Below are 27,070 nucleotides of genomic sequence, written 5' to 3' on the forward strand. Positions count from 1 at the left end.
TGGGACAAGAGTCAAAAAGTGGGTACAACTAGGGTTTTATGCTCCTTATCTGATCGGGTTTTCGAAATGCACGAGTTATCGGATTCGCAGAGCAAATCCGCCCCGAAAAGGTTAGACTTCAAAATTATAATGACAATTGGCCAGAGGGGCCAGGTAGATTTTGAATTGATTAAAAGATGTATTATTCATTGGAAATTATTAAAGGGCATACTTAATCATTTATTCTTCTGATTCTATCCTATGCTAATCTCTACTTTTTGGGCATCGTTTGCCAAGACATTGAAGCCACATTGTACGAAATTCTAATTCAAAAGTTATTTCCATAGTTCAAATGCACATCATCTCATAATATATCTTACTCTCTCTCCACTGCATGACATTGATCTTTGTTCATATTTCTTATTCATATAAACATAATGTCATCATGAACCTCTTCTTGCTTATTATACCTCTTCCTACAATTTGAGGGATTATAATAAAGTAAATAGTAAGCGAGAGTATTATCACAAGGTATTCAAGAGGCGGTTTTAAAGGACAACTACATTGAAGAACAACGGTGTTGAAGAACATCAGTGTTGATGGACAAATTTCAAGCAAGCCTGAATTTAGTAGAAAAAAATAGATAAATATTTGTAAGTATGTTAGTTTTGATGTTGATCAATTAAGTTAAGTTAGATCATGTGCATTTGATGTTGACTATTCGAGGCACCTCGGATGACCCAAGGCGCCCTGAAGACTCGAGGTGCTTCAAATGACCAGTGTTAGAGCCATTGCTATAGATGACAACTACGGTACTTGAGGCTCCCCCATTCACTTGAGGCATATTTGAAAAGAAGAGACATTGCGATGCAGATAAGAAGCAGAAATCCACGTCAGCCCACTCGAGACGCCTTCGACGAGTCGAGGCGTCTCTAATACCTACAGTTTAGCAGAAAGACATTGCTGTGTGGATAACAACTCACCCCATTGGAGGCACCTTGGATTAATGGAGGCGCCTTAGATGACCACGCCAGCAAGCCGGTCACTTCGACCAGGTGGCTATAAATAACATCCTAAAGCTAGTTATGAAGTAACATATGTTGGTGCGGGAAGCATCCGATGATCGACCGTTGTTTTGATAATGGCAAAGGAATTCAAAGTTAAGTTGTTTTGTGATCTAATGCACTTTGATTGAGTGTCTCAGGAAAGTCCTAGCTACGGTTAGGCAGATGGAAAACCCTAGGGGGTGGTAACCCTAGGTCATATGGGGTGAAAAGTCTTGGCGGGTCGATAGCTTCAGGCAAAAGTCCTAGGGGGGTAACGGTAACCCTAGGTAGAAAGTCCTGGTGTCGCGAACCAGGTGAAAGACTAGACCAGCCGGGAAGCGGAAGTCCAGCAAAAAGTCCGGAAGCTCCGAACACTGAGCAAAAAGCCCAGTCAATCTGGAGGATCGCACTGGCAACAGGTAAATCTTCTGAGTGAAGTAGGTGAGGGCACATTCCCCGTAGAGGGAACAGTAGGTGTCGGGTCGACCTAGGGTTTCCGGTTGGAAATCCAAAGTCAGACCCGGACAGTCCGACGACTGTCAAGTTTAATTATCATATTATCCATGTGCTAACTTTGTTTTGCAGGGCTTGTGTTTGGGACTAACACAATTTGCAGGAACAAAGGAGCATCTTTAACATCGGATGAACAGTGTCCGAGGCGCCTCCATGGAACTTGGAGGCGCTTTGGGTGCTAGCCGAAGCTAGCTGTCCAAAGGAGCTGGAGGCGCCTCGGAGGAAGCCGGAGGCGCCTTGGACCAGGCGTTGGAGGCGCCTTCAGAGGGATGAGGTGCGACCAGGTTTGCGCTGATCCACCCATGCGACTTGGCGGCCTGGAGGCGCCTCAGACAGGCTTGGAGGCGTCTCCAGCACTGTTTATAAGGGGACTTCGAATAACAGCTCAAGACAATGATTTCCAAGCTTTCTTTCTTCAACGTGCTACTCCAAAAGACGCCCAGAAGTGCTGCTACAAGATCCCGATGACCCGAAGCTCCGAGATACTGTTCTTGTCGTCGGTATAATTAGTCTTATTATTGCTTTCACTTCAATTGTACTTCAAAGCTGTAATTCTTCTTGCGATACTATAGTTGTTGCCCACCAAAAGTGGTCAACGACCGCGGACCTTCGAGTAGGAGTCGAGATAGACTCCGAACGAAGTAACCTCTCGTGTCTTCTGTGTGTTTGTGCATTTTACTATTTCCGCTGCTTTATTTTTACGAAATCGACTGTGAAAGTCACGAGCGCTATTCACCCCCCTCTAGCGCGTTCGATCCAACAATTGGTATCAGAGCGGGGTCGCGTTGATCTGGTGCAACCACCAATCACGCAATTTTTCTTCGTGGTATTTTCAGTTTTTACGGAGTCAATTAGAATTTAGCTTAATAGCTATATTCTAATTAATTTTTTGAATCGGATTTTGCTCGAGACTGGTGCAACACCACTCTATTTCGCAAATCATTAACTTTATTTCCCGCACTACTAATCCAAGACCTAGTCTTGGGATATTTTTATTTTTTGTTGTTGCATATCACAAATGACCCAACAAGAAGGTTTCAGCACCGTTCGCCCCCCACTTTTCTCCGGAGAAGACTTCAGATATTGGAAGGGGCGAATGGAAACCTTCCTCAAGACACAGTTCGACACGTGGATGATCATCAAGACTGGACTAGAACTGTCATCTGACGAAGACGGCAAGCCGACACCCTGCGAAAAATGGGAACCGACCCTAATCAAGAAGGTGGAAGCTGATGCCAGAGCAACCTGCACCCTCCAATGCGGACTGACCAAGGAGGAACTCAACAGAGTTGGACCATTCTCCAGTGCAAAAGAACTTTGGGAGAAACTGATCGAACTCCACGAGGGCACCTCTGACACTAAGGTAAGCAAGAGAGATCTCTTGTTCAATAAATTATATAATTTGAAAATGCAGGAAGACGAGACGGCCAGCCAACTTCACGCTCGTATACAAGACATCCTAAATCCCCTCCACGCGATCGGGCAAAAGGTCGAGAACAGAGACATCATAAGGTATGCACTTAATGCTTTTCCGAGGAGCACATTGTGGGCATCAATGGTAGATGCCTACAAAATCTCCAAGGATTCATCTTCAATTAGATTAGACGAGTTATTTTCTGAATTTAAACTTCATGAGCAGACTAATACACAGCCACCCGAGAAAGGTGTAGCTTTGCTTGCAGGTACCAGTAGAACACGCGAACCAAGATCACGAAGAAGAACCGAGCAAGAGTCGGAACCAGAACTAGACTCAGATAATGAAGACGACGAACTAACAACCGAACTCGTGAACTTGATAAAGAGGCTCTACAAGAAAAAGAAGGGCTTCAACAAAAAAGACCTAAAGAAGGCAGTCCAATCAAAGGAGGGTCAGCCGAGCTCAAAGGTCAAATTTGAGGTGACCTGCTATGGATGCAACTAGAAGGGGCATATCAAGGTCAACTGCCCCAATCAAAAGGATGCAAAGAAGCAAAGAAAGAAGAAGGTATTAAAAGCAACCTTTGAAGAATCTTCAGAAGAGGATACCGTCGACGAGCTCGAACAGACGAGCCTTCTTGCCCTGATGGCCCGAGACCAGATCGATGAGTCCGAGAGCGAGAGCGAGTCGTAAGCAGAATCAGAAAGAAGCCACGGATCCGTATCCGTTTCCGAAGGGCCCGATCCCTCTGTAAGTATCCCTTGGCTTAACAACCTAGTTAATTATTTGTTACGGAAATTAGCTAAGTCTAACCTTAGAATTAAGTCACTTCTAAAGGAAGTAGCTGTCCTTAAAGAAGTGATTAACTCCGAATCTTTGACTGAACCAGTTCAGACTGGAAACTCAACTAAAGTCCAAAAACTTGAGGAACAGAATTTCAGCCTGAAAACTCAGGTCAAGGATCTGGAGAAAATACTAGAACGATTCTCCTTGGGTTCCAAGAACATTGACCTACTTCTTAGAACACAAAAGGCAATTTACAATAGAACTGGACTAGGATTCAAATCGAAAAATAAATATAAATCATATTTATCACTTATACAAAGAACAAATAGAAAAATGGTCCAAGCATGGGTCCCTAAGTCCAACCTGATCAATCAAGTTGGACTTGGACAATATTGGGTCCCTAAGGATCAAATACATTACCTCGATAAACCATATCGAGGCTATGATCCAGGGGGAGCTAAAAGAAAAATAATAAAAATAAAACTAAACTTAAATTAAATTAAGAATAAAATTAAAATCAAATTAAATAAACTTAAAATCAAATTAAATTCAAACTAAATCAAAATCCAAAGGAAGGCTCCAGAATAGCTGGCACCTCCGAAATTAATCCACCCGATAAGGGTAAACAAGAGTAGACTACCCGGCGGGGTAATTAAGGTTAGATTAAAATGAGCTAGGTTTAACTTGACCCACGGTACTGGTGAAGAATTGGATGATAGTACGTTGGGGAAACTTAGTCATCGCATGTCTAGGAAGATATGGCTTCGACCTGGTGCATTTGGCTAAGTGGAACTGACCGAAGGTACCCTTTATAGATCCTAACCAGTTAGACCAAGGTTTTGTACTAAGTGTTGGTGCAATATCCCTCAGGTCAAGGTTGACCTGGTTGACCAAGCTTGAGTCTTGGTTTAAGTTTCAATGTTTGACAATACAAGACTTCGATGGTATGGACAATGCAGGTGCAGTTGTTCATTTGGGGAGATTGTTTAGAGCAATTCCCCTCTAATCAGGGTCTGATCAGTTTGGTTGAAGAAGAGTCAAGTAGGTCAAGGTTGACCGGATACTTGACTGGGAAAGCCCTGGTGAGTGAAGTCAGGCAGAAGGAAAATCCTGGTGAGTGAAGCCAGGTGAAAGACCTAGTGAGTGAAGTTAGGCAGTGTGAAAATCCTAGTGAGTGAAGCTAGGTGAGAGACCTGGTGAGTGAAGCCAGGTAAAAGACCTAGTGAGTGAAGCTAGGCAGTGTGAAAATCCTAGTGAGTGAAGCTAGGTGAAAGACCTGGTGAGTGAAGCCAGGTAGAAGAGAAGTCATAGTGAGTGAAGCTAGGCAGAATGGAAGTCCTGGTGAGTGAAGTCAGGCACGGAGAAATCCAGATGGATCAAGGTTGACCAGACATCTGGTGAAAGTCCAAGTAGGTCAAAGGGGTGACCGGATACTTGGCATGATGAAGAAAAGTCCAAGTGGGTCAAATGGATTGACCGGACACTTGGTGGGGGAGTCCTAGCAGGTCAAGGGTGACCGGATGTTAGGCATGATGAACCAACAGGTCATGGATTGACCGGATGTTGGTTTGGGGGCTTTGGGACTTGGTTTTGGGCAAAAACCAACATCTAGATCGATCAGCCGATCGATTGGCTGGAGCCAAATCGATCGGCCGATCGATTGAGGTGTCCCCGCGAGAAGCTTTCGTCCCAATCGATCAGTGGATCGATTAGGAGGAAGTCGCGAAAGCACAGAACGCCTCTGGATCGATCAGCTGATCGATCCAGAGACCCCGATCGATCAGTGGATCGATCGGGGTGGCGCGTTTTGTCGCGATAAGCCCTGGATCGATCAGCTGATCGATGCAGGCAAATTCCCAGAGCACAGAGGCGCTCTGGATCGATCCACCGATCGATCCAAAGCCTCCCCGATCGATTGGGAACATTCCAATCGATCGGGATCCGACCGTTGGCATCAATAAAGGCTGCAGGCGCTCGATTCCTTGAGTAGATCTCTCGGCATTCATCTCAGATCTTCACCAGCGACTCCACACTTCTTCTCCACTCTACCTCCAGTTCTTGAAGGGTTCTTGGAGCAAGTTTTGCTAGTGATCCAAGATCAAGAGGCCGGCTACAACAAGAAGTTAGGGTAAGAGTTTTCACTGCATATCTTGTAAGCTTTTGCTTGTATTTCGTTTCCCTTTCCTTCTTCTTGTATTAAGAGTGTTGTAGGGCTTCTCCGCCTTTGGTAGTAACCATAAAGGAGTGTTTTTCCTAGTGGAGGGTGCGTGAATGTGTGGATCCTTGGATTAGTCACCTCTTGTGAGGTGGATACCAAGTAAATCCTTAGTGTTAGCGTTGAGTGTTGTTTTCTTGTATATTTCCGCTGCATCTTTGAAGAAACAAGCAACACCAAGCACACGAGCTATTCACCCCCCCTCTAGCTTCATTTCGGTCCCAACAAGTGGTATCAGAGCTGTTAGAGTGTATACTAAAAGCCTAGCTTTTGGTATAAACATTTATCTAGAAATAAGAATCACATTGGTCAAATATCTACATTTATGATAAATGTAGTTGTTCAATTAATTTATATTGTAGATAACATGGTGTGTGGTGTCACACACAGAGGATCATGTTATCAGTACATTATAAATTATAAACAGTAGCTCACGACCATAAATGGAAAGGAACAAACCATTGGAAGGTCGTAGTGTAATTAGGTATTAGTTTATCTTAACTATATAATTACACTAGTACACTTAGAGTGTATTGAGTAGGATCATTAGAGGTCGTTTCTTTTATACTGACTTTATAAAGAAACAAAGACCTCAGTTATTATGGAAGTGTGTGCTCTTAATCCTAATATAATAACGAGCACATGTATTTGATATTTATTTCTTTAATTTATCAATGGGTGAGATTTAGTTCGATGAATCAATAAGCCCGATAAGTTGGGAAATGATATCACTTATAGTGTGTGTTGTTGATTATAGAAGGAAACTGTGTCCTAGTGATCTAGGTTGAGAATGTCCCCAAGAGGAGCTCATAAGGATTGTCATGTTAAACCCTGCAGGTGGACTTAGTCCGACATGACGATGAAGTTGAGTGGTACTACTCTTGGAGCTAGATATTAATTAAGTGAGTTGTCAGTAACTTACTTAATTAGTGGACATTTGTTATCTTAAACACAGGGAGACTAACACACTCATAATAAGAAGGAGCCCAAAATGTAATTTGGGATTGGTGCGGTAGTTCAATAATAGTTCTTTAGTGGAATGAATTATTATTGATGAAATTAAGTTGTGTGTTCGGGGCGAACACGGGATGCTTAATTTCATCGGGAGACCAAAACCAATTCCTCCTCTCGGTCCCTATCGTAGCCTCTTGTATATAGAGATTTATACCCACCACATACCCACCTTCTTACCCATCCAATGGGGCCGGCCAAGCTAGCTTGGAACCCAAGCTAGGGCCGCCAAGTCCAAGTGGATGAGCCATGATGGTCGGCCAAAGCTTGGGTCCCAAGCTTGGGTGGTCGACCACTAGAATATTAAAAGGATTTTTATTAAAATTATTTCTTATGTGGATATCATGATTTTAAAGAAAGTTAAAAATTAAAATTTCCTTTTATAACTTTCTACAAGATTAAGAGAAGAGATTAATCTCTTTCCTTATTTGTAGTTTAAAAGGATGGTTTTAATTTTGGTAAAAACTTTCCTTATTTGTAAATCATCTACATGATTAAAGAGAGTTTAAAATTTGAAATCTTTCCTTATTTGTTGATTAAAGGAGGATTTTAAATTTTAAGAAAACTTTCCTTTTAAATATATTCATGATTTAAAAGAGAGTTTAAAAATTAAATATTCTCTTTTATAAGTTTCTACAAAAGATTAAGAAAAGATTTGATATCTTTCCTTATTTGTAGATTGAAAGAGATTTTAATTTTTAGAGATAACTTTCTTTTTATCCACATGTTTAAAAGAAAGATTTTAATTTATTAAATTTCCTTTTTATAAACCAATCATGAAGGGATAAAATTATTGGAGAAATTTTTATAAATTTCCGGAAACAAATTAGGAAGTTTTAATTCTTGTTTAATTAAAACTCTCCTTGATTTGAGGAAATAAGTGGCCGGCCATGTTTTAGTGAGAAGAAAAATTATTTTAATTAAAATAAATTTTTCCTTTTCATGACAAAAGAATTAAGGAAGTTTTAATTAAATTTCCTTATTTGCCAAGACCAAGGATTATAAAAGAGGGGGTAGAGAAGACCTCTATTATTTTCTCCCTCTTTTCTTCCTTGGTGTGGCCGGCCTCCTTCCTTTCTCTTCTCTCCATCTTGTGGCCGGACCTCTCTTCCTCATTGAAGATCAAGTGGTGGCCGGATTTTAGCTTGGAGAAGAAGGAGAGAAAGCTTACATCCCTTGGAGCTTGATTGGTGGAAAAAGATCTTCATCTCTTGGAAGCATAGTGCTTGGCGAAACTTGAAGAAAGGAGAAGAAGGTGCTTTGGTGGTTTCTCATCTCGGAAGATCGTTGCCCACACAACGTCCGAGGTTAGAAGAGGAATACGGTAGAAGATCAAGAGGTCTTTCTAAAAGGTATAACTAGTAATTTTTCTTTCCGCATCATACTAGTTATTTTTGGAAATAATACCAAATACAAGAGGCATGCGATTCTAGTATTTCGAATATGTTTTTCGATGTTGTGTTCTTTTGTTTTCTTTTTCCTTGTGATTTGATTGTTCTTTTCGGTTAACCTAAAGTTATTTTAGGAAATTAAATATTAGCTTTCCATAAAAGGTTTTGTCTAGTCGGTGGTGGTTGCTCCCATATCCAAGAAGGCCATGTGCCTCGCCACGTCAGTACTGGGAACCAATTATGGAAATTAATATTTAATAGAATTAATAACTTAAGGTGATTTGGGTTGAACGTGTTAAGTTCCGCAGGAGACCCAAGTCAAAACCTAAAAGAACGAATAGATTAAGTTTTGGATCAAACGTGTTAAGTTCCGCAGGCGATCCAAAATTTAATTTAAAAGAACACATGGTAGCTAGGAAAAGGTTCAGACCTTTGTACAAAATTTTTGTACAGTGGAACCTCTAGGCTTTCCGAGTAGCAACCAACAAGAGCGAGGTCACTCTTCACCGGAATCATCGCCGGAAGGGGCAAACAAAACAAGCAAAGCTAGAGGGTGAAGAAGTTGGAGCAAATTCATCAAAGTCAAAGAATTCAAGAAGCTCAACTTCAAGATGCAATTCCAAGATGGACTTGGATTTGACACAAGGGTGGCTCCACCGTACACATCTACAAGCTTCGATCTTTGGAGATCAAGGATCGAGAATTTCTTAATGGTGGAGATAGAGCAATGGTTTGCTCTAATGGAAAGTTTCGAAGCTCCAAAGAACTCCAAGGGCAAAGCTCACAAGAAAAGCAAATGGAGTCAAGAGCAAGTTCAAAGGAGCAAGGCAAATGACAAGGTGACAAAGCTTTTGGTCAATTTATTGCCAAGCAATATTTTGGCTCAAATTGGAGAGTTTGAAGACGCCAAGGAGCTTTGGAGCAAAGTGACATCAATTCATGAGATCCCCTCCACTGTACCAAATCAAGAGGAATCCAAAGAGGGCGACTCATTGGATCAAGACTAAGAGGAGGATTCCAAAGTTGAGAGATGCTCAACTTCCGAAGAAGAAGTCCAAGAAGAAGCTTCATCTTCGAGGGAATGCAATGAAGGGAACAAGGAGGGAGCATACTCCTTGTTCCATGTACAAGATGATGAAGCCTCCACCTCTAGGATTGAGGGGGAGCAATCTTCATTGACACCGGATCAAGAAGAAGGAGAATCCTCCACATCCGGGTCAAGAGAAGAAGAGGATGAAGAAGCTTCCACCTCCATAAGTCAAGCAAAATCAAATGGAGGAGCATCATCATCGGATCAAAAGGAAGCTTCTATCTCCGGATCAAAAGGAGAAGATGCCACCCCTACAAGCAAAGGTATAACAATTTCAATTAATAATAAAAATCATATTATATGCTTTGAATGTAGGGGAAAAGGGCATTACAAAAGTAAATGCCCTAAATTAGCCAAGAAGAAGGGTCAAGTGGCACAAAAGGGCAAGGAGAAGCCCAAGGAGACCATCCCCGGAACAAAGAAGAGCAAGGAGCACATTGTGTGCTTCTCTTGCAATCAAAAGGGGCATTACCGAAGTTAATGCCCTAAGGGAAAGAAGGTGGTCAAGGCTCAAGGAGGAAGCTCAATTCAAGGGGGAGCCTCCAAGGTAAAAAGAAAGGTATCATTCATTGAGCCTATCCCTTTACATAATGGTAAAAAGCATGCTAGGTCTAATCTTTATCATTTTAATGCCATTTACCATGAAAATATGAGGCATGATAAAGTTAAGGAAAATCATGTAACTTATCATGCCAAAATCTCTCAACCTAAGTTTAGAAAGGTAGATAGGAATTTAAGTAAGAACCCTAAGGATTCTAGGTATTTGCCTAAGAAGAAGAAAAATCAAGGTTTTAGTGAAAAACCTAAGGTTGAAGAATTATGGAAGGAAAATCAAGTCTTGAGGTCAAGACTTGATAAATTAGAGAAGATCCTTAGAAAAATCACAAATATGACACAAGGGTCCAAGAGTCAAAACCTAGGTTTAGGACAACAAGGGCCATATAGGTTTGGGATACAAACCTAAAATCAAAAAGGATGCACCTACTTACCATAGGGTTCCATATAGCTATGGAACCAACCCTAAGCCTAATGGGCAAGCCAAAAATACTAGGGAGGTCATCCCTAAGAGTATTTTTGTAATAAATGTGACTAAGACTTCTAAGAAGTCTAAGAAAGTCACAAACAAGGTCACAAGGGAAGAAATCCCTAGAGTTGACCTAGAAAAGGTGACCAAGGCTTCTAAGAAGCCAAACAAGGTCACTAAGAAGGTATCTAGAGAAGTTATCCCTAGTGAATACCTAGAGCATCCAAGGAGCACCAATAGGTTTTGGGTTCCTAGGAGCATTTTCTCTACCCCATAGATGGGTTAGAGAGTGTCAACTCTAAGAAGAAGGGTAGTTAACTCAACTTTGAAGAAATTGACACTCAAGGAGCATTTTCAAGGTTATTATTAACCTTTGAAAATCAAATAGATTTAGATTTACTCTTGGAAAGAGTAAAATGTGCCAAAATTTGAGAAGTATTGATTTTATTTTAAAATGGCACATATTGGGAAAATCATAAGAACTACCAAGTTGAGTTTTTGGTATGTTCTTAGGAAATTAAAGACAATTTAAGTCTTATTTTAAAGTGCTACTCTTGTGGAAGAATGAAATATGCCAACATTTGAGGAATAAGCTTAATTTCAATTGGCATGAATTAATCAAGAGAACTAGAAATGTCAAGTTAGGTTTCGGCATTTTCTTGGAGCATTTAGAGGGCATCTAGGTTTAACCTTCAACTTAGCTAAGGTTTAAGGACACTTAGATAGGTAATCTAGGTATTTTATTTATGCTAAAACTTGTCATGCTTTGTTTGCCCATCATATATCATGACATCATGTTTATTTTTGCATTCATGACTTATTATGAAAAATACAAAAATACCATGTCATGTCATATATACATCATATAGTTATAGGAATCTTTCTTTTGAAAGCTATTTCATTTTGATGTATGTCATAACATTATCATGCATTATATTTATTTCCTTAAAAATAAGGACAAATGACATTTATATACAAGTTTACCAACAAGTGGTATACAAGTTTACCAACAAGTGGTATTTATACACAAGTGGAATCAACAAGTAACATCCTTGTGGATGTTTACCACTCAAAATGCCTAGTTAGATATGCATGATCCCTAGATTAGGGCAAAACCAAAACTTTACATCTCACAAAGACCTATAAAATGACTTGTATGTGTTTTAGTGCACATTAGATACAAGTGAGATGTTAGGATGATGAACAAAACTCAAGATGTTGATTTAGTGCATTCTTTTGAGTTTTAAATTCATCAAAACACATAGTTATGTGTTTTCTCATTATTGGGAAAGCTAATGTACAAGTCATGTGCATTAAGCCCAAGGAACATGGTGGGATATTGGTTTTGAAAATGATTTTAAAATGCTTTTGGAAAACCTTGGTGAAGGCTATCTTTTGATAGTAATCACCATTGAATAGTTAGATACAAACTTGAAGAAAACACTAAAGTTTTTGTAAGTTTTCAAGTTTGTGTCAATCTTTGAAAATATGATGTATTTTCATAAAAAACTTTTTTTCCATGATAAAGTATACCCTAAATAATGTCTACACAAATTTTTACGATTTTTAAAATTTTGTAGATTTTTCTAGGGGTTTCTGAAATTCACTGAAAGTGAATTTCAGAAAAATCAGACCCTAAATCGATCACCCGATTGATTGAAGGGTCTCAATCAATCGGGCGATCGATTGAGAGCAGGCTTCTCGTGAACAGAAGCCGTCTGGATCGATCCACCGATCAATCCAGCCCTCCTGAATCGATCAGTGGATCGATTCAACATGGTCCGATCGATTGGGCCATCAAAATTTTGATGTATAAAAAAAGAACGAGATTCAAACTAGAACAAAAAAAACTTTGAGCTCAATATACATATGGAAAAAAAAAATAGTTAACATAGAGAGTTTGAGGTGTCTTTACAAGTAATTGAGGAATATTGCTTGCCTATTTACAAGTAATAATGCTATTTTACCTTTGATTCTACTAGATAACAACAAAAAGATGGTTTGAAGAGCTTTACATTCTTATTATCAAACCTCCTCATAACTCGAACATAGCTCAAAATTGCGATGATCGTTGAGCTTCATGATCGCATCCACATCTTCATTGAGTGAACAAAAGATGGGTTGAAGAGCTCTACATTCTTAGCTTTACTATGGAGTTCCCAACAATAGTTGCGTGGTCACGATACAAGGATTCCCGTCGCACAAAGAGCGCGTAAAGCAGCTCATTCCAGGCATCTGGGACACCAGGTAAGCACCAGTGGCTGCAGTCCTGCCTAAGAAGAGGTGGCCGAGAAGAACTGAGGTAATAGATCGATAAATGCCCATCTTTTCTTGGGACTGTCATTCGTGTCACATTGAGTAGCTCGAGTTCTAGTTCGGTCGCGGTAGAATTCTTCGCCATCACATTCTGAAATGGTTTCAGGAAATGTAGCCATGGTTTCAGTGATAGCTGGTGTCCTGACTCTGGTAGAGTTTCTAAGTGGCAATTCCCTCCTGTTCTCCAGTTACCACCTCTGCACAAAGCAATGTAGCATTTCACAAATCTTAGTATTGCAATCTGTGCTACGATAACCCCTAATTGTTTGCTTAGGTAAAGGAAGACAATGATTTCATAATTCACAACCTTCTTAGAATGCTCGGTAGTTGGAGAAAAATGGCGATCGAATTCTTTCATAAAAGAAACTACAGTCAGTCACATTGTTTGTTTAATTCAAGAATAGATTTGAGCGCTTATATGGCAATCCTTGAGCAGTTAATGGTGAGACAAAAGAAAAGTGATAGAGTGAAGAACACAAACTAATCAGTTGATTACCTGAAATGAACCGGAGCATATGTTCGAAACATGACTTGTGTCTTACTTCTATTGACTTCTTTGCGAATCCACTGAAACAAAGTCTGAATTGTCATCTGATAAGCATCATCCACACTCATATTCATCTTCACTTGATTTCCTTCTCGAAAATAGCAACCCCTAAAAACATTCAAAGTTTTATCAAATGAACATGATAAAAATAAGTCACAATGTTGCATATTCCTAAGGTAGAAACAAGAAACCGAAACATGTGTATCAGAGCCTAAATTTGATTAAATGATTACTCTCTTATCGTCTTCTCATAGTTCCACCAGTGCCCAGTGTTGAAGACAAGAATGTTGGCATCCTTCCATCTATTTGATGTCCAATCCAACACATCCAGTCTCAGCGTGGTCTTCACTTTTCCGGCCGTGCCAACTGGAGCACGAGTCCTTGGCACGAGAAATGGTGATCTATAATACTCCACGGTGCAGTTGTAATCCTCAAATTTAAACACTAGGAAGCCTGTATGCTTCGTTATCGGGCTTCTGTTTACTTCATAGATTGAACTCTTGTTTGGAACAGCCATCGAGAGCATGCACAAGAGAGACTCCCACTGATTTCTTCCAATTGAATCACCCACAAAAACTAGTCTTCGGTTCCTTAGCTTCTCCAGCATAGTTTTGGAATCAAATCTAGACAAACAAATAAGATACAAGGAATTCAGAAAGCGGCTTGATGACTTCAGATCCTTTCTTCATGAAAACAAAGCCTACTTCTATAGATGACTGAATTCCAAGTAAAATAGAGGAAAGTTAGAAGAGAAGCAAGAACTTCATATACATTCATTGAATTTCAAAAGTCACTGAAATTGAATTCAAGTTCAAAAGTACAAAATAGAGAATGCAATTCTGGATTATCGTATGGAAATCACACGGTTATTAGGGCATCTCCAATGGTTAGAGCTCTATATGTTACCTCAATCACATCAAAAACATAAAAATATATCACAATTAAAAAATCTTCCTATAAATTTTTTGTGGATCATACTGGTCCTACCCATATCGTTAATTTTGAGATGAAATAACAGATTTAAAATTTATTTTATGCTCTTAAACTACAAGCCTCAAACCCTTACATCAATAATGATTAGAGTTTTTTTTTCCTTTAACTTTTTCATTTCACAAACCTCATCTATCCAGGGAAAAGACATGGCTGACCTTGGGAGATGGCAGCGAGTGGGCTGCCACCGCCACTTGGTGTACATCCGGTCGGGCCTCCCGTTCTCCGAGCAGCGGAATCCGTCGTCCAAGAACGGGCAGGCGGCCGAGTCGTAGAGGGGGTAGTCTTCGTCCCACACCCACTCCCCCTCGAACCAATCGCACCTCCAGCCGCTATCGCCGCCGCCCTCCGCCGCCAAGCTCTCGCCCCGCACGAGACCGTAGTGATCGGAGCGCGCGAAACGAAGCAGAAAAACGGCGATAAGGGAGAAGCTCGCGAATAACATCCCCCAAAGCGCCACGCGCTCGAAGGACTTCACCCGCCTACCAAACAGCTTCACCGCGTCAGAGCTCGCCATGCCACCGCCCTCGCCGCCGTCGGAGCTCGCGGCGTCCGTGGAAGCATCCAGAGGGCGGAGGAAGAAAAAGGCCAAAAAAATGAAAAAAAAAAAAAAAAACTAATGGCTGCTGGGAGATGCAAAATGAAAGGCGAACGTTGATGGGACCCACAATCGAAGGGCGTTTAAAGTCGGGTAAAGAAGCGGGTATGTTGTAGACGAGTAGAAGCCGAAGGAGAATTACCGGTCATATGTAGCATAAAAAAAAAGTTGACTTTGTATTTAATTGTTCAACGTGGCAATATAGATGAAATATTTAGGGAAGTTTTCCATCCGCCGTAACGATAAATTAGATAGCTCGCGTAATAGTCCGTCTGGAAGTCTAGTAATTACATCTTTAGAGAAACTTTTTTTATAAATATATGATAACTAGATTTTAATCATGAATACTTAGTTGACAATCTAAATTTCTTATCGTTGCATCATGATCTAAAGAACGATTCGAACCCAATGAAGAATGGTAGGTTGTAGTTTTTTATTTTTATATTTTAAAATTTTGAATTAGGCTCACTTTAGGAATCAAAGTTAAAAAATTAATAACAACAATAAGACTGCGTATAATAGATCTTTCATTCATAGTTATATAATATTACAAATAAAATCATCCTTATCTAGCTTGATTTACTTAAAAATCTTTTACGATATAATGATCAAACCGCTACTTACGCGAATCCATCAATATATGAAGAGTCTTATCGAGCTCTTTTCTCCTGACCTTTGTTTCAACTCTCTATATATGTTCATAATCGCTTGAGATAGACATTATAATTGTCTCAATTGCTATCTCCTCTCAACTCACATTACAATGTCAAGTTGCTCGGGCGATGCTTTTTCTTCGTTCGACATGGGTGAATTGAAGGATCATCTCCCGCAACAGTAAATGCATCTAATTCGATTTTGTATTCGTTGATTTTATTTTTCTATCGACATTTGCACAACTTGTTCGCTTCATATTCTTTAGGAGAAAGAGGAAAGGGTTATCGGAGTACTACTCCGGTGTATCTAAGTCGTTTATGTGCATTGCTGATGCAAAGTGTATTGACGATCTAAAGAAGATGGATAAAGTTTCAGAGAGCAAGAGGAGAAAGTATCTAGATCGGCGCAGAGGGACAAGTCATTCCCTCGCGTCTTGTAGCACCAATATGAGCTAAATGAGCACGTAGAATACTCAATTCTTGATGCTTATTGAAGTGATATATATATATAGATCTATTTTTGTATGATATGATGAAAGGATTTATGATATGGTTGGAAATATAATCCAAGTCTTACTTTAATTTAATTGGATCTTAAATTTATTAATAATAAATTTAATAGTTAATCTTATATATATATATATATATATATATATATATATATATATAGAGAGAGAGAGAGAGAGAGAGAGAGAGAATTGTTATCCTACGGACTTATTACCGACTATGGACTTGTTGATGTGGCAAAATCGCGTCGTTTTTTTTTTCCTAAATTCCCCCTTTCTCCTCCCTCCTCCCCTCAACAATCAGCATGTCGCGTGCCACCACGGGGAGAATCCACGACGTGCTCGCGATGGGGTTCTGCACGGCCTCGAACTTGCCGACGCCTTCCTTCAAGAGGAGGATGGTCTCGACGACGAAGCAACCGTCGAGGAGCATCATCTGGACGAAGTCGTTGCTGGTGATGGAGGCGAGGTTGTCGACGTACGCAGCGTGAGCGCGGGCGCGGCGCTCGGAGACCTTGATGTGGCGAAGGTAGTTGACGAGCGCGTAGCAGGTGCTGCGGCCGAGGAACTTCTTGAGGCTGTGCCACTTGAGACGGTTCATGGAACAGAATAGAACACAACAAAAGGGTTTAGCCTTTTGTGTTGTGCCGCCCAAGCTTTCCTGCTGCCGCCGCTGTCTACCGAACGCTGGCCAACCCTCAGCGTCCGTTGCTGCTCTGGCTAAAGGGGCATCACCTAAGGCTGCTATCGACGCCAGCAATTGTTGCTGTCACCGTCTGAGGTTGCTTCCGCTATCCAGGTTGCTGCCTCCATTCAAGGTGCTGCTCTCGCTGGTGGAAGCTTTGCGTTGCTGCTCCCTCCGGCAGAAATTGTTCCACCCAAGGGGCTGTGCCGCCCAGCATGTCTTGTTCCAGCCAAGAGTATTTGCTGCTAGTACGAGGTTACTGAACCTCCGTAGATGAGTTGTGCCACCGGTGATGGGATGCTCCGCCCAGCCATGCTGCTGTGGTACTGGAAGTTTTATTCCTGCTGAGTTAATGGCCGTCGAACAGCTCTGTCCCGCCCAGCAGTTGTTGCTGCTGAAACTCAGCCCTCGCTAAAGTTAGTGCCGCTTGCCGGCAGCGAAGTCTTTGTCTTCGAATAGCAACAATTGTTGTTTCCATCACCAGCAACGACTTCGTCCAGATGATGCTCTTCGACGGTTGCTTTGTCGTTGAGACCATCCTCCTCTTGAAGGAAGGCGTCGGCCCCATCGCGAGCACGTCGTGGATTCTCCCCGTCGGGAGGAGAAAGGGGGAATTTAGAAAAAAAAAATGACGCGATTTTGCCACATCAATAAGTCCGTAGCATTCCACAGTAATAAGTCCATAGGATAACAATTCTCTCTATATATATACACGAATTTGATATCCTGCGCGCCCGCACAGTGCGCGACTGTGCGCACGCGCAGGATATCACTGGTTTTAGTTTTTTTTTTATTTTTGAATTAAAAAAAAAATAATTAAAATATTTTTTAAAAATTTTATTTCTAGGGTTCAGGCTTTGGGTTATAATATTAAAGCTTTTTTTTTTTTAGATTTTATCTCTAGGGTTCAGGCTTTGGGTTCTAGTATCAAAGCTATTTAGGGTTCAGGCTTTGGGTTATAGTATCAAAGCTATTTTTTTTAGATTTTACCTCTAGGGTTCAGGCTTTGGGTTATAGTATCAAAGCTATTTTTTTTTTTAGATTTTACCTCTAGGGTTCAGGCTTTGGGTTATAGTATCAAAGCTATTTTTTTTTTTAGATTTTACCTCTAGGGTTCAGGCTTTGGGTTATAGTATCAAAGCTATTTTTTTTTTAGATTTTAAGAGTTCAGGCTTTGGGTTATAGTATAGTATCAAAGTTATTTTTTTTTTTAGATTTTACCTCTAGGGTTCAGGCTTTGGGTTATAGTATCAAAGCTATTTTTTTTTTAGATTTTAAGAGTTCAGGCTTTGGGTTATAGTATAGTATCAAAGTTATTTTTTTTTTTAGATTTTACCTCTAGGGTTCAGGCTTCTCAATTAGGTTATAGTGTTTGGTTTTAAAAAAATAAAATAAAATTAATTTAAGTATTTATTGAGTATTGTAATATGTTGAGAGGATATATTAATGTATTAAAAATTTATATAAGGAAATGTTAATTTTTTTAATTTAAAATATTAAAAAAAAATTTAAAAAAAATAAAGCTATTAATTAATCTCCTGCACGACGCACACACATGTTAGTTAGCATGTGATTTTGAAAGACTAATGGGTGGTGGTTGTACTTGTGTGGATACCATTAAAGATATAAATAGGTTAGCCCGACTCTTTATATTTACAATAGTTTTACGTATTAAGATGTAAAATCCTATACTGACGATATAATTAGAGCTCGCATCGATCTCTAGTGGATTATCTATTCACTGTATTTATTGTTTAATTTTGCTACATAACCCAACGGGTATAATCATCAAAATCTACTAAAAGAATTTACTTCATATGCGTATGAAGGATAATGATAAAAAGAAGAGGGGTCGGGGAAGATTTGATAGGAGCAAAACAAAACGATGGGAGGAAAAGATCAAGAAGGGATGAAACACCGGGCGGTAGAAATTGTTGAGATTGAAAACACACATAGTAAGATCAAGAAACTAGAAGTCAATACATGAATTTGTTGGATATATCTCGCTATTTGATGGGTGATACGGTATATGAATGTGGGGTCTGTGATATGATTTGGCAAGGAGTCAAAGCTACGGAAGGGTCAAAAGTCATGTCATCCTGGAGGTCAAAAGTCTAGCCCTAGTGGCTAGTCAAAAGTCACGCCAGCCTGGAGGTCGGAAGTTTAACCTCTGGGACAACGCCAACGGGCAGGTCGAGAAGCCAACCCAGCGTACAGGTCGGGACATTCATACCGTGGATAACCGTTGACATATGTAAGTCTAGCCCTCGTGGCTAGTCAAAAGTCATGTCATCCTGGAGGTCAAAAGTCTAGCCCTCGTGGCTAGTCAAAAGTCACGCCAGCCTGGAGGTCGGAAGTTTAGCCTCTGGGACAACGCCAACGGGCAGGTCGGGAAGCCGACCCAGCGTACAGGTCAGGACATTCATGCCGTGGATAACCGTCGACATATGTAAGTCTAGCCCTCGTGGCTAGTCCAAAGTCACGCCAGCCTGGAGGTCGGAAGTTTAGCCTCTGGGACAACGCCAACGGGCAGATCAGGAATCCGACCCAGCGTACAGGTCGGGACATTCAGGCCATGGATAACAGCCAGCATATGCAGGTCGGGAAGCCGACCCAGCGTACAGGTCGGGGCATTCATGCCATGGATAACCGTCGACATATGTAAGTCTAGCCCTCGTGGCTAGTCCAAAGTCACGCCAGCCTGGAGGTCGGAAGTTTAGCCTCTGGGACAACGCCAACGGGCAGATCAGGAATCCGACCCAGCGTACAGGTCGGGACATTCAGGCCATGGATAACAGCCAGCATATGCAGATCGGGAAGCCGACCCAGCGTACAGGTCGGGACATTCATGCCATGGATAACAGTCGACATATGTAAGTCGGGAATCAGGCCCAGCGTACATGTCGAGACATTCAAACCATGGATAACAGCCATCATATGCAGGTCGGGAAGCCGACTCAGCATACAGGTCGGAACATTCATGCCATGGATAACAGTCGGCATATGTCGGGAATCAGTCCCAGCGTACAAGGCGGGACATTCATGCCTTGGATAAAAAGCAAATAGAAGTGGGTCGGGAATTAAACCCAACGTGCAGGCCTTTAGTAACACAGACAAAGGTGGATCAGAAAGCCAGACACTACATGACAAATAGACCTGCAAAGAATCGTAACTACTTGTCAGAGACGAATCATCACATGTCAGGGAATATTCTCACGGGGGAAAGCTCATACTTGTCTTGGTTCCTCCGCCAGCCTATGAGAGAAAGACACGTATCGATCACTGGGAGACAAATCCTACCACCCGACATTCCCTGACATTCACCAGGTTCCAGAAACCTCCGCTGTAGTATAAAAAGGAAAGCTTTGTCCCTTACGCAGGTAGGCTCACTCGTCATTTTCTTACCAGTCTTTCACTTTTCTTTCCGTCATTTCTCTGTGATTTTCTGGGGAAAAAGTACCTGACTTGAGCGTCGGAGGGCCTGGCCCGGGGACTTTTTCCCTGGTTTCTGGGTCTCTAACAACTGGTGGACTCGTCTGAGTGTGTGCAGAGCAATATTGTCATCATCCTGATCATTTCTCTTCGTAGAATCGCCCGCGCGAACCGTGCCAAGGGGGATACCTCGCTGACTCAGCATCTCAACGACTCTCCGTCAACTTTTAGCATAACAAGGTCCGCCTTCATCCGACTCAGCTTCCGGACGGGATCAATGGGTTTACACGTTATTTTGTAACACGCGGATTTATGTCATTATGGAATAAACTCATTGAGTGATTTAATTAAGGTTAATTGTGAGTTTGTGCTATTGGATGTGGATTTGCATGTGTAAAATCCGTTAATCGATTTTATTATTATTATCGATGAGTCGATAAGAGAAGAGCCACCATGTGTGTCAAGAAAAATACAAATCTATCGGAACACCAAACAGAAGCACAAAACAAACTAAGCTATCTTCCGCGACGAACCAAAAAGCTTAATTGGTCACGACAAAAGGCCTTGAGAAGTAAAGCCCGATCGACATCGCCCTATGCAATTCGATAGAAGTTAACTCCCAAGGGAAACATTTTCCGACTTCTAACACAACTACCGATCGACGAAGTGAAGAGATGCACAGACTCTGTCATAACCTAAAGACTCTTCCTTTTTTATCATGGTACAAGCTGCAGCCTTCAGCTTTACTTCCCCCAAACCATGCATGGGAACCTGGAAGAGGTGGAAGATATGAGTGTTGTCCCCCGCCACAAGGGTCAGGGGTCCCCTTTGTCTTCCTCCAAACTGATGAAGAAGTTAAATGATAGGAAGGTCAATAAGGGATCTTTTACATAGCATGATCTTGACTCGGTTAACATATAGTCCAGGTAATGTCTCCTTCACTCAGGTAACATAGACTCCACGTATGTCTATGACTTGATCAACATGACTTAGTCAACAGGGATCCAAGTCAGTTAGAGTTTCAAATCACGCCTGGGGTTAAGTTGGATGGGGTTGTGTTGACTTCAGGACAACTCGGTGGTACTTACCAAGAGCTCGAGAATGTTAATGTTGAGTTAAGTTAAGGTGGTGTTTGGTTAAACGATTAGAATGATTATGAGTTTGATAGGAAAGTGAAATAGAAATAAAAATAAAAATAGATATAAAACTCACTAGCTATATGTGAAGTGTGCACAGTCAACCACGAAACTACTCTTTGTACTACTGTTCTTCGTTCTCTTCTTCAACCTGCCAAGGTATGCCTTAATCCCCTTCTAACCTCTGATTGACCTATCTCAATAAGGAAGCGAGGCATTCAGCGAGGCAAAGAGGGAGTTGGTTCGCCGTGCCCGATTTGTTATGAGCCAACCCGACTGAAGATCAAGTAGCAAAAGACGATCCACTGAGAGTCGACTCATCTCTCGTATTCAACCCAGATCATTAAACATGCGCGTCCACACAGCCAAACAAGGAGAGATCTCGGTGACAGTCGGAATTGAACATCAGTGTTGTTTACTTCAACTTAGCTAGTTTTCCTTGCTTATTGTTACAGACATTACGACTTATAAGTAGTAAACTTATCGATATCTTTCTTGGATGTTTTAGCATCAGAGCCATGAGATACAGCTGAAGCACTGGCCTCATGCGGATGGCCTAAACACTATAAACTAAACACAAGGAATTAAAGAGCAAGGAACACAGTTGATGATGAAGAAAACAGATCCTGAAGCAACAAGCCACACACCAAACGAACATTTTTTGCTGTCTTTCACATAACCGAGCAGCTGTTGGGGTTCTCATCGCTGAACATGGAGTACTGCTCCCCGTGGGGATACGGCGGCGGCGGAGGGGCATAGACCGGTCGGCCGTAGCCTTGGCCGTACCCGTATCCCATTTGCATTGGTGGGTAAGCCGGCGGTTGCCGGTCCAGTCCGTTCATCATCATCAGCCTCTGTTGCTGCTGCTGCTGCTGGTGCTGCATCAGTGCCTGCAGGTATTGCTGCTGCTGGTAGGGGTTTCCACCGGCCATCATCATCTCCGGCGGCACTGCCCCGGGCGGGAAGTAGCCCGGATGGGCCATGCCTCCGGCGGCGGGAAAACTTCCCTTTTGGTGGCCCATCATCGTGTTGGGCTGGCCTATCGGAAGGCCCCTTCCTAATCCGCCACCGCCGCCCTTGTTTGGCGGTGGATTGCCATGGTTACCTTGAGCCCCACCCTTGTTCTTGATCTCGTCGGCTCCATGGCCTTTTCTACCGACACCATTGGCTTGGTTTGGGTTTCCGCCACCGCCATTTTTACCTCCTCCACCGCCGCCGCCGCCACCGCCATTTTTGCCTCCCACGGCCTTGTTAATCACCTGAAGCAGATCTGCTCCCTTTCCACCACCACCTTTCTTGCCTTGTGCATTAGGCTGATTGAAGTTCGCCATGGGAGAAGGCTTCATGTCGTCGAAGTCGTCGAAGTCCTCATCGTCGTCCTCGTCGTCGAAGTCGTCATCCTCGTCGTCGTCGAAGTCGCTTCCGCCGTCAAAATCCCCCTTGGGGTGGAGATCGAACTTGACCTTCTTGCCATCGTCCTTCCTGAAAGGCAGCTTGAGGTCCTTCAAGCTGGGAAATTTCAAATCTTTGAGCCCCTTTCCCTGCCCTTGCTGCTGCTGAAACTTCTGTTCCTTGATTCCGCCGCCACCGCCGCCGCCCTTTTGCGGCTTCTGCTGCCCCTTGGCATGCTCAAGCTGAGTCTTCTGGAGCATGCCGGGGAGGTTCTGGTGCTGCTTTCCTCCTCCCTTGGCAGGCCAAAGCTCTGCATTTTTGCCAGCCTTGTTGAGCTTCTTGATGAGAGTAACCGGATCCACACTCCCTGTCACTGTAACCTTCTTCTCCTCCGCATCTAATGTCACAGTGTACACCCCTAAACAAGATCAAAAATCAGTGCACGAAACCTTTGAAAAATACAAAGAAAAAGAACAATACATTCATCAACAAAAAAAAAAAAAATACCTTCAATCTTGAGGAGCACTCTTCTTACTTTTTTCTTACAGCCATCGCAGCAAATGTTCAGCTTCAGAACACACGTCTGCCAAGAAAACACGAAACATTGCGAATCTTCACAGGAACAAGAAAAGAAAAAGGCAAAAGAAGCCTTTTTTTTTTAATGGAATTGAGTTCAGAGCAAGTAAAGAAAGCAAACCTGGAGCTTTAGGAACTTGTTGGCTTCTTCTTTGCTCATTGTTTGCGCAGGGGGGAAGGAAGAGCTTGAGAGAGAGTTGCTAAGAAGTGGGCAGAAGGTTTAGGTGAGGGAGATTTGTGTAGGTTCTTGAGCCTTAGGGTTGCATTATTTAATGGCAGTGTGTGACCGTGTGGGGGAAGGTGAGAGACAGAGGGAGAGGGAGAGAGGGGCTGATTAATAATATATTGTGGTGCATGCAGCAAAAGCAGTGGTAAGACTGCCAGCTTTTCTTCTTCTTTTTTATTTTTGCTTGTTTTTTTTTAATGATTTTATCTATTTTTAGATCTTTTAAACTGGTATGTATGTTTTACTTTTAACTTTAATGACTGATTTATCGGTCTACAAGTTGACGCCAGCTGAAATCATGATCCCAGCGAAGTGATGTCCCCACGGGGTTTCATTAGAAGTGCCCAGATTAATTCTGGGCGTATAATTTAAAAAAAAAAAAAATCTATATCTTAATATTTATGGTAGATTATAAATTAATCTTATAATTTATTTTTCTATATATAATTTTAAATAAATTATAAAAAACATCTGTAATGAACCTAATCAACTACCATAATCCCAACGGCATCATGAAATGGTTATAGTGCGTTTTTGGTTTGGGGAGTTTCATCATCAAGTCACTCAACAACTGCAACTTGTGAATTCAAAGTAAACAACTGCAACTTGTGAATTCAAAGTAAAATTGGTTAGCTTCTTTCAAAAGTAAATGTGATGATCAATCCAGAAGTTCAATATCATTTAATTACACCTTTTATTTAGAAAAAAATTCTTATAAATACATCATAACTAAGTGACAATCTGTATATCCTATCACGACATTATAATCTCAAAGATCGAATAATTCAAAAATGATACATACATGAGATTGAGCCGTTCTTCTTTAAAATTAATTGCCTCATAGATCCAGATATATGGAATGATTCGAAGTCACTTAGAGCAAGTTTGAATTATTTATTTATTTATTTATTTATTTATTTATGATGTTTTATCGTCTATCAAATTTATTTATATATTCTAATATACTTTTATAATTAATGAAAAAATTTTATAGGATTTTAACAGATTAACTATTATTTGGATCATACGAATGAGATATATGTACTGACGGACTTAAGAATTCAAGTATGAAGGATGATTTTTACATGAAACAAAGGATGGTATCCTCTATCTCCATTAGTGGAAGGGGGGGGGGGGGGGGGGGGGGGGGGGGGGGGGGGGGGGGGGGGGTGATCGCCGATGCCGCCCCCTGTGGATACGCCCCTGGATATATGCATTAAAAAAATATAAAATACATGCATAAAAAATAAAAGTAAAAAAAAAGAGTTACGATGGTAGCTATTATATATAAAATGTTAAAGTAAATTAATTTAATTTTTAATCTAACTTATCAAAATTATAATGTCTGGGAGAATTATAACTTGTTAAAAAAATATTATTTATCAATTCAATCATATTTATTTAAATTTGATCCGAATTATTTCAATTTTGTTACATTCACTTCGATAAAGTTGTAACAAATATAAACATAGCTATTATAATCTTAGCAATTGTTACTATAGTTATTTTCATGCTGGGACAATTATGAATAATAATTACTTCGACTGCTATAATTAGAGCTGTTATAATTGTATTTGCTATAATTATAACAACTATGGATAAACAATGTTGAAATTATAACAACTACTATAATAGAATTAAAGTATTTTTTAATATAAAATAGTATTTTAATTTATTTTTTTAAAATGCGATGCTCAATTATAATGATAACAAAACGCGCCTTATTAATTTTTATCCAATTTTATTTGACAAATTCTATTTTTCACGCTGTGTTATCTTCTTCTCTAATAGAAAATTTTCATGGGATTGAATGGTAATTAAAAAATAATAACAAATGATGAAATGAATCACTTGCAAAGTATTTGTTAATTATTAAAAAATAAATAATGTTTTTCGTCTTCTTCTGTCATTGAATGGTAGTTAAAAAATGATAACAAATCATAAAATGAATCACTTGCAAAGTATTTGTTAATTATTAAAAAAATAATAATGTTTTTCGTCTTCTTCTGTCATGTGAAGCTACCGCATTTTCATGTGGTGCCAAGAATCAATCTACTTCCCATTCAAGTCGATGCATTAATTACTCCAACTTTTAATTCCATGACTTAATTTTGTCCTAATAAGATAAATTTTATTTTTAAAAAATAAATTGATGAGCGAGAGTGGAGTAGTGGGCACAAGTTTCGAAGATTGAATCCCTCGATAAATCTATTGATTTGATAATTTTATATGATTCCCTCTAAATTAAATCGCATGTTATCATTTTTAAAAATAACTCTATTAGTGTATTATTATAGCATAATAGTTTCAATATAACTACTGATGCGATGATACAAGGAGGTTCATCTGGCACGAGTCAATTATAAATATGGAAGTCAAAATTAAAGTGATTAAAATTCAGGTGTTAAAGGGTCAAACGGAGGATAATTACAATAACCGGTCGGGTTAGTTAGGGTCAGACCGACGGGAGACATGTCTGAGCAGACCACCCATCCAGCTCGGTATGATACATAAGACGGTCAACGCTTAGTACGGAGCAGCAAGACGTCGAGGGAGACTGATAGCTTGTCCGAATGGGGAGGGCATGTTACTACACTTTCACCGCACGGAAAACAACTAAGGTCGACTGAGCGGAGGGTTCCTTGTCGAGCAGTTACCCCTCTCGGCCAAGCAGCGAGACCTGCCCGTGGACGGAGCGGAGTCCCGGTCGAGCGGCTAAATCAAGCAACGGGATTACTGTAGTATCTCTCGACATCCTTTTGAGAGATAATGTCACTGACACGATGCATAGTTGATAGGTTGATCGTAAGGCAAAAACTTCTATTGTCTTGTCAGGGATATGCATGCCTTGTTTATTGGAGCAATCTCAATAGTCCATGCGACCATGTGTTTGGTATTTGAGCAAAGGGTTTAAGTTATGTTCATCCTTGTTATTTGATATGTGTATGTGATTGTGTAGGTTTATAGGATACACATATGACTCAATTTGATGGCTTCAGCTCCGGTGAAGGATGGAGCATCCGAGGGGTCATGGACAATGCAGCAAGGATAAGGTCCGAGGGAAGCGACTTCGAGGCATATGCGAATGATGACATTGGGATGAGTCGCAAGCTTGGGTGCATCTAAGGAACGAGAGTCAAGAGAAATAGACTTGAAAGTAAGAGGTCAAGGCTGCCACGAAAAGTCAAGTGAGTCGTAAGGGTGAGGGTCCAAGTGCATGAGATTGTACTCGGGGTACTAGTCGACTGGGGAGTGAACAGAATGTCTTGTTCGCTCAGCCAGTTTGGTGCAGTTGATTGGTACTTTCACCAGTCGGCTGGTATCAAGCCGTTAGGATGTGACGATTGAATCTCCACAGAGGACAATCGACTGGTACTTTCACCAGTCGACTGGTAGGCGGAGTTGTCCAACCCGTGACGTATATAACCAAGGTTTGGAAGTTTGGTTAAGGTTGACGAAATTAGACTTGGTTAAAGTCTCATTAGTAGTCAACTAGTTCTCAAGTGCTTGTGTAATCCAAGAGGTTTTGGTGAAGTTGTGG

General features: G+C 40.9%; 2 protein-coding genes across 2 annotated transcripts; both read right to left on the minus strand.

Annotated features, from left to right (window-relative positions):
* Positions 1–12,338: 12,338 nt before the first annotated feature.
* LOC122055723 (protein trichome birefringence-like 10) lies at positions 12,339–14,910 on the minus strand. The gene is made up of 4 exons (XM_042617296.1): positions 14,484–14,910; positions 13,569–13,958; positions 13,285–13,443; positions 12,339–12,985 (listed from the first exon to the last, which is right to left on the minus strand). The coding sequence occupies exons 1-4, from the start codon at positions 14,840–14,842 to the stop codon at positions 12,604–12,606; spliced, it is 1,290 nt and encodes a 429-aa protein (XP_042473230.1). The 5' UTR covers positions 14,843–14,910; the 3' UTR covers positions 12,339–12,603.
* A 6,890-nt stretch (positions 14,911–21,800) lies between these two features.
* LOC122055724 (heavy metal-associated isoprenylated plant protein 32-like) lies at positions 21,801–23,633 on the minus strand. Its single transcript, XM_042617297.1, has 3 exons — positions 23,425–23,633; positions 23,235–23,310; positions 21,801–23,145 (listed from the first exon to the last, which is right to left on the minus strand). The coding sequence occupies exons 1-3, from the start codon at positions 23,461–23,463 to the stop codon at positions 22,007–22,009; spliced, it is 1,254 nt and encodes a 417-aa protein (XP_042473231.1). The 5' UTR covers positions 23,464–23,633; the 3' UTR covers positions 21,801–22,006.
* Between the last annotated feature and the right edge of the window lie 3,437 nt (positions 23,634–27,070).

This window comes from Zingiber officinale, chromosome 3B (genome assembly GCF_018446385.1).
Source record: "Zingiber officinale cultivar Zhangliang chromosome 3B, Zo_v1.1, whole genome shotgun sequence".
NCBI classification, from domain to species: domain Eukaryota; kingdom Viridiplantae; phylum Streptophyta; class Magnoliopsida; order Zingiberales; family Zingiberaceae; genus Zingiber; species Zingiber officinale.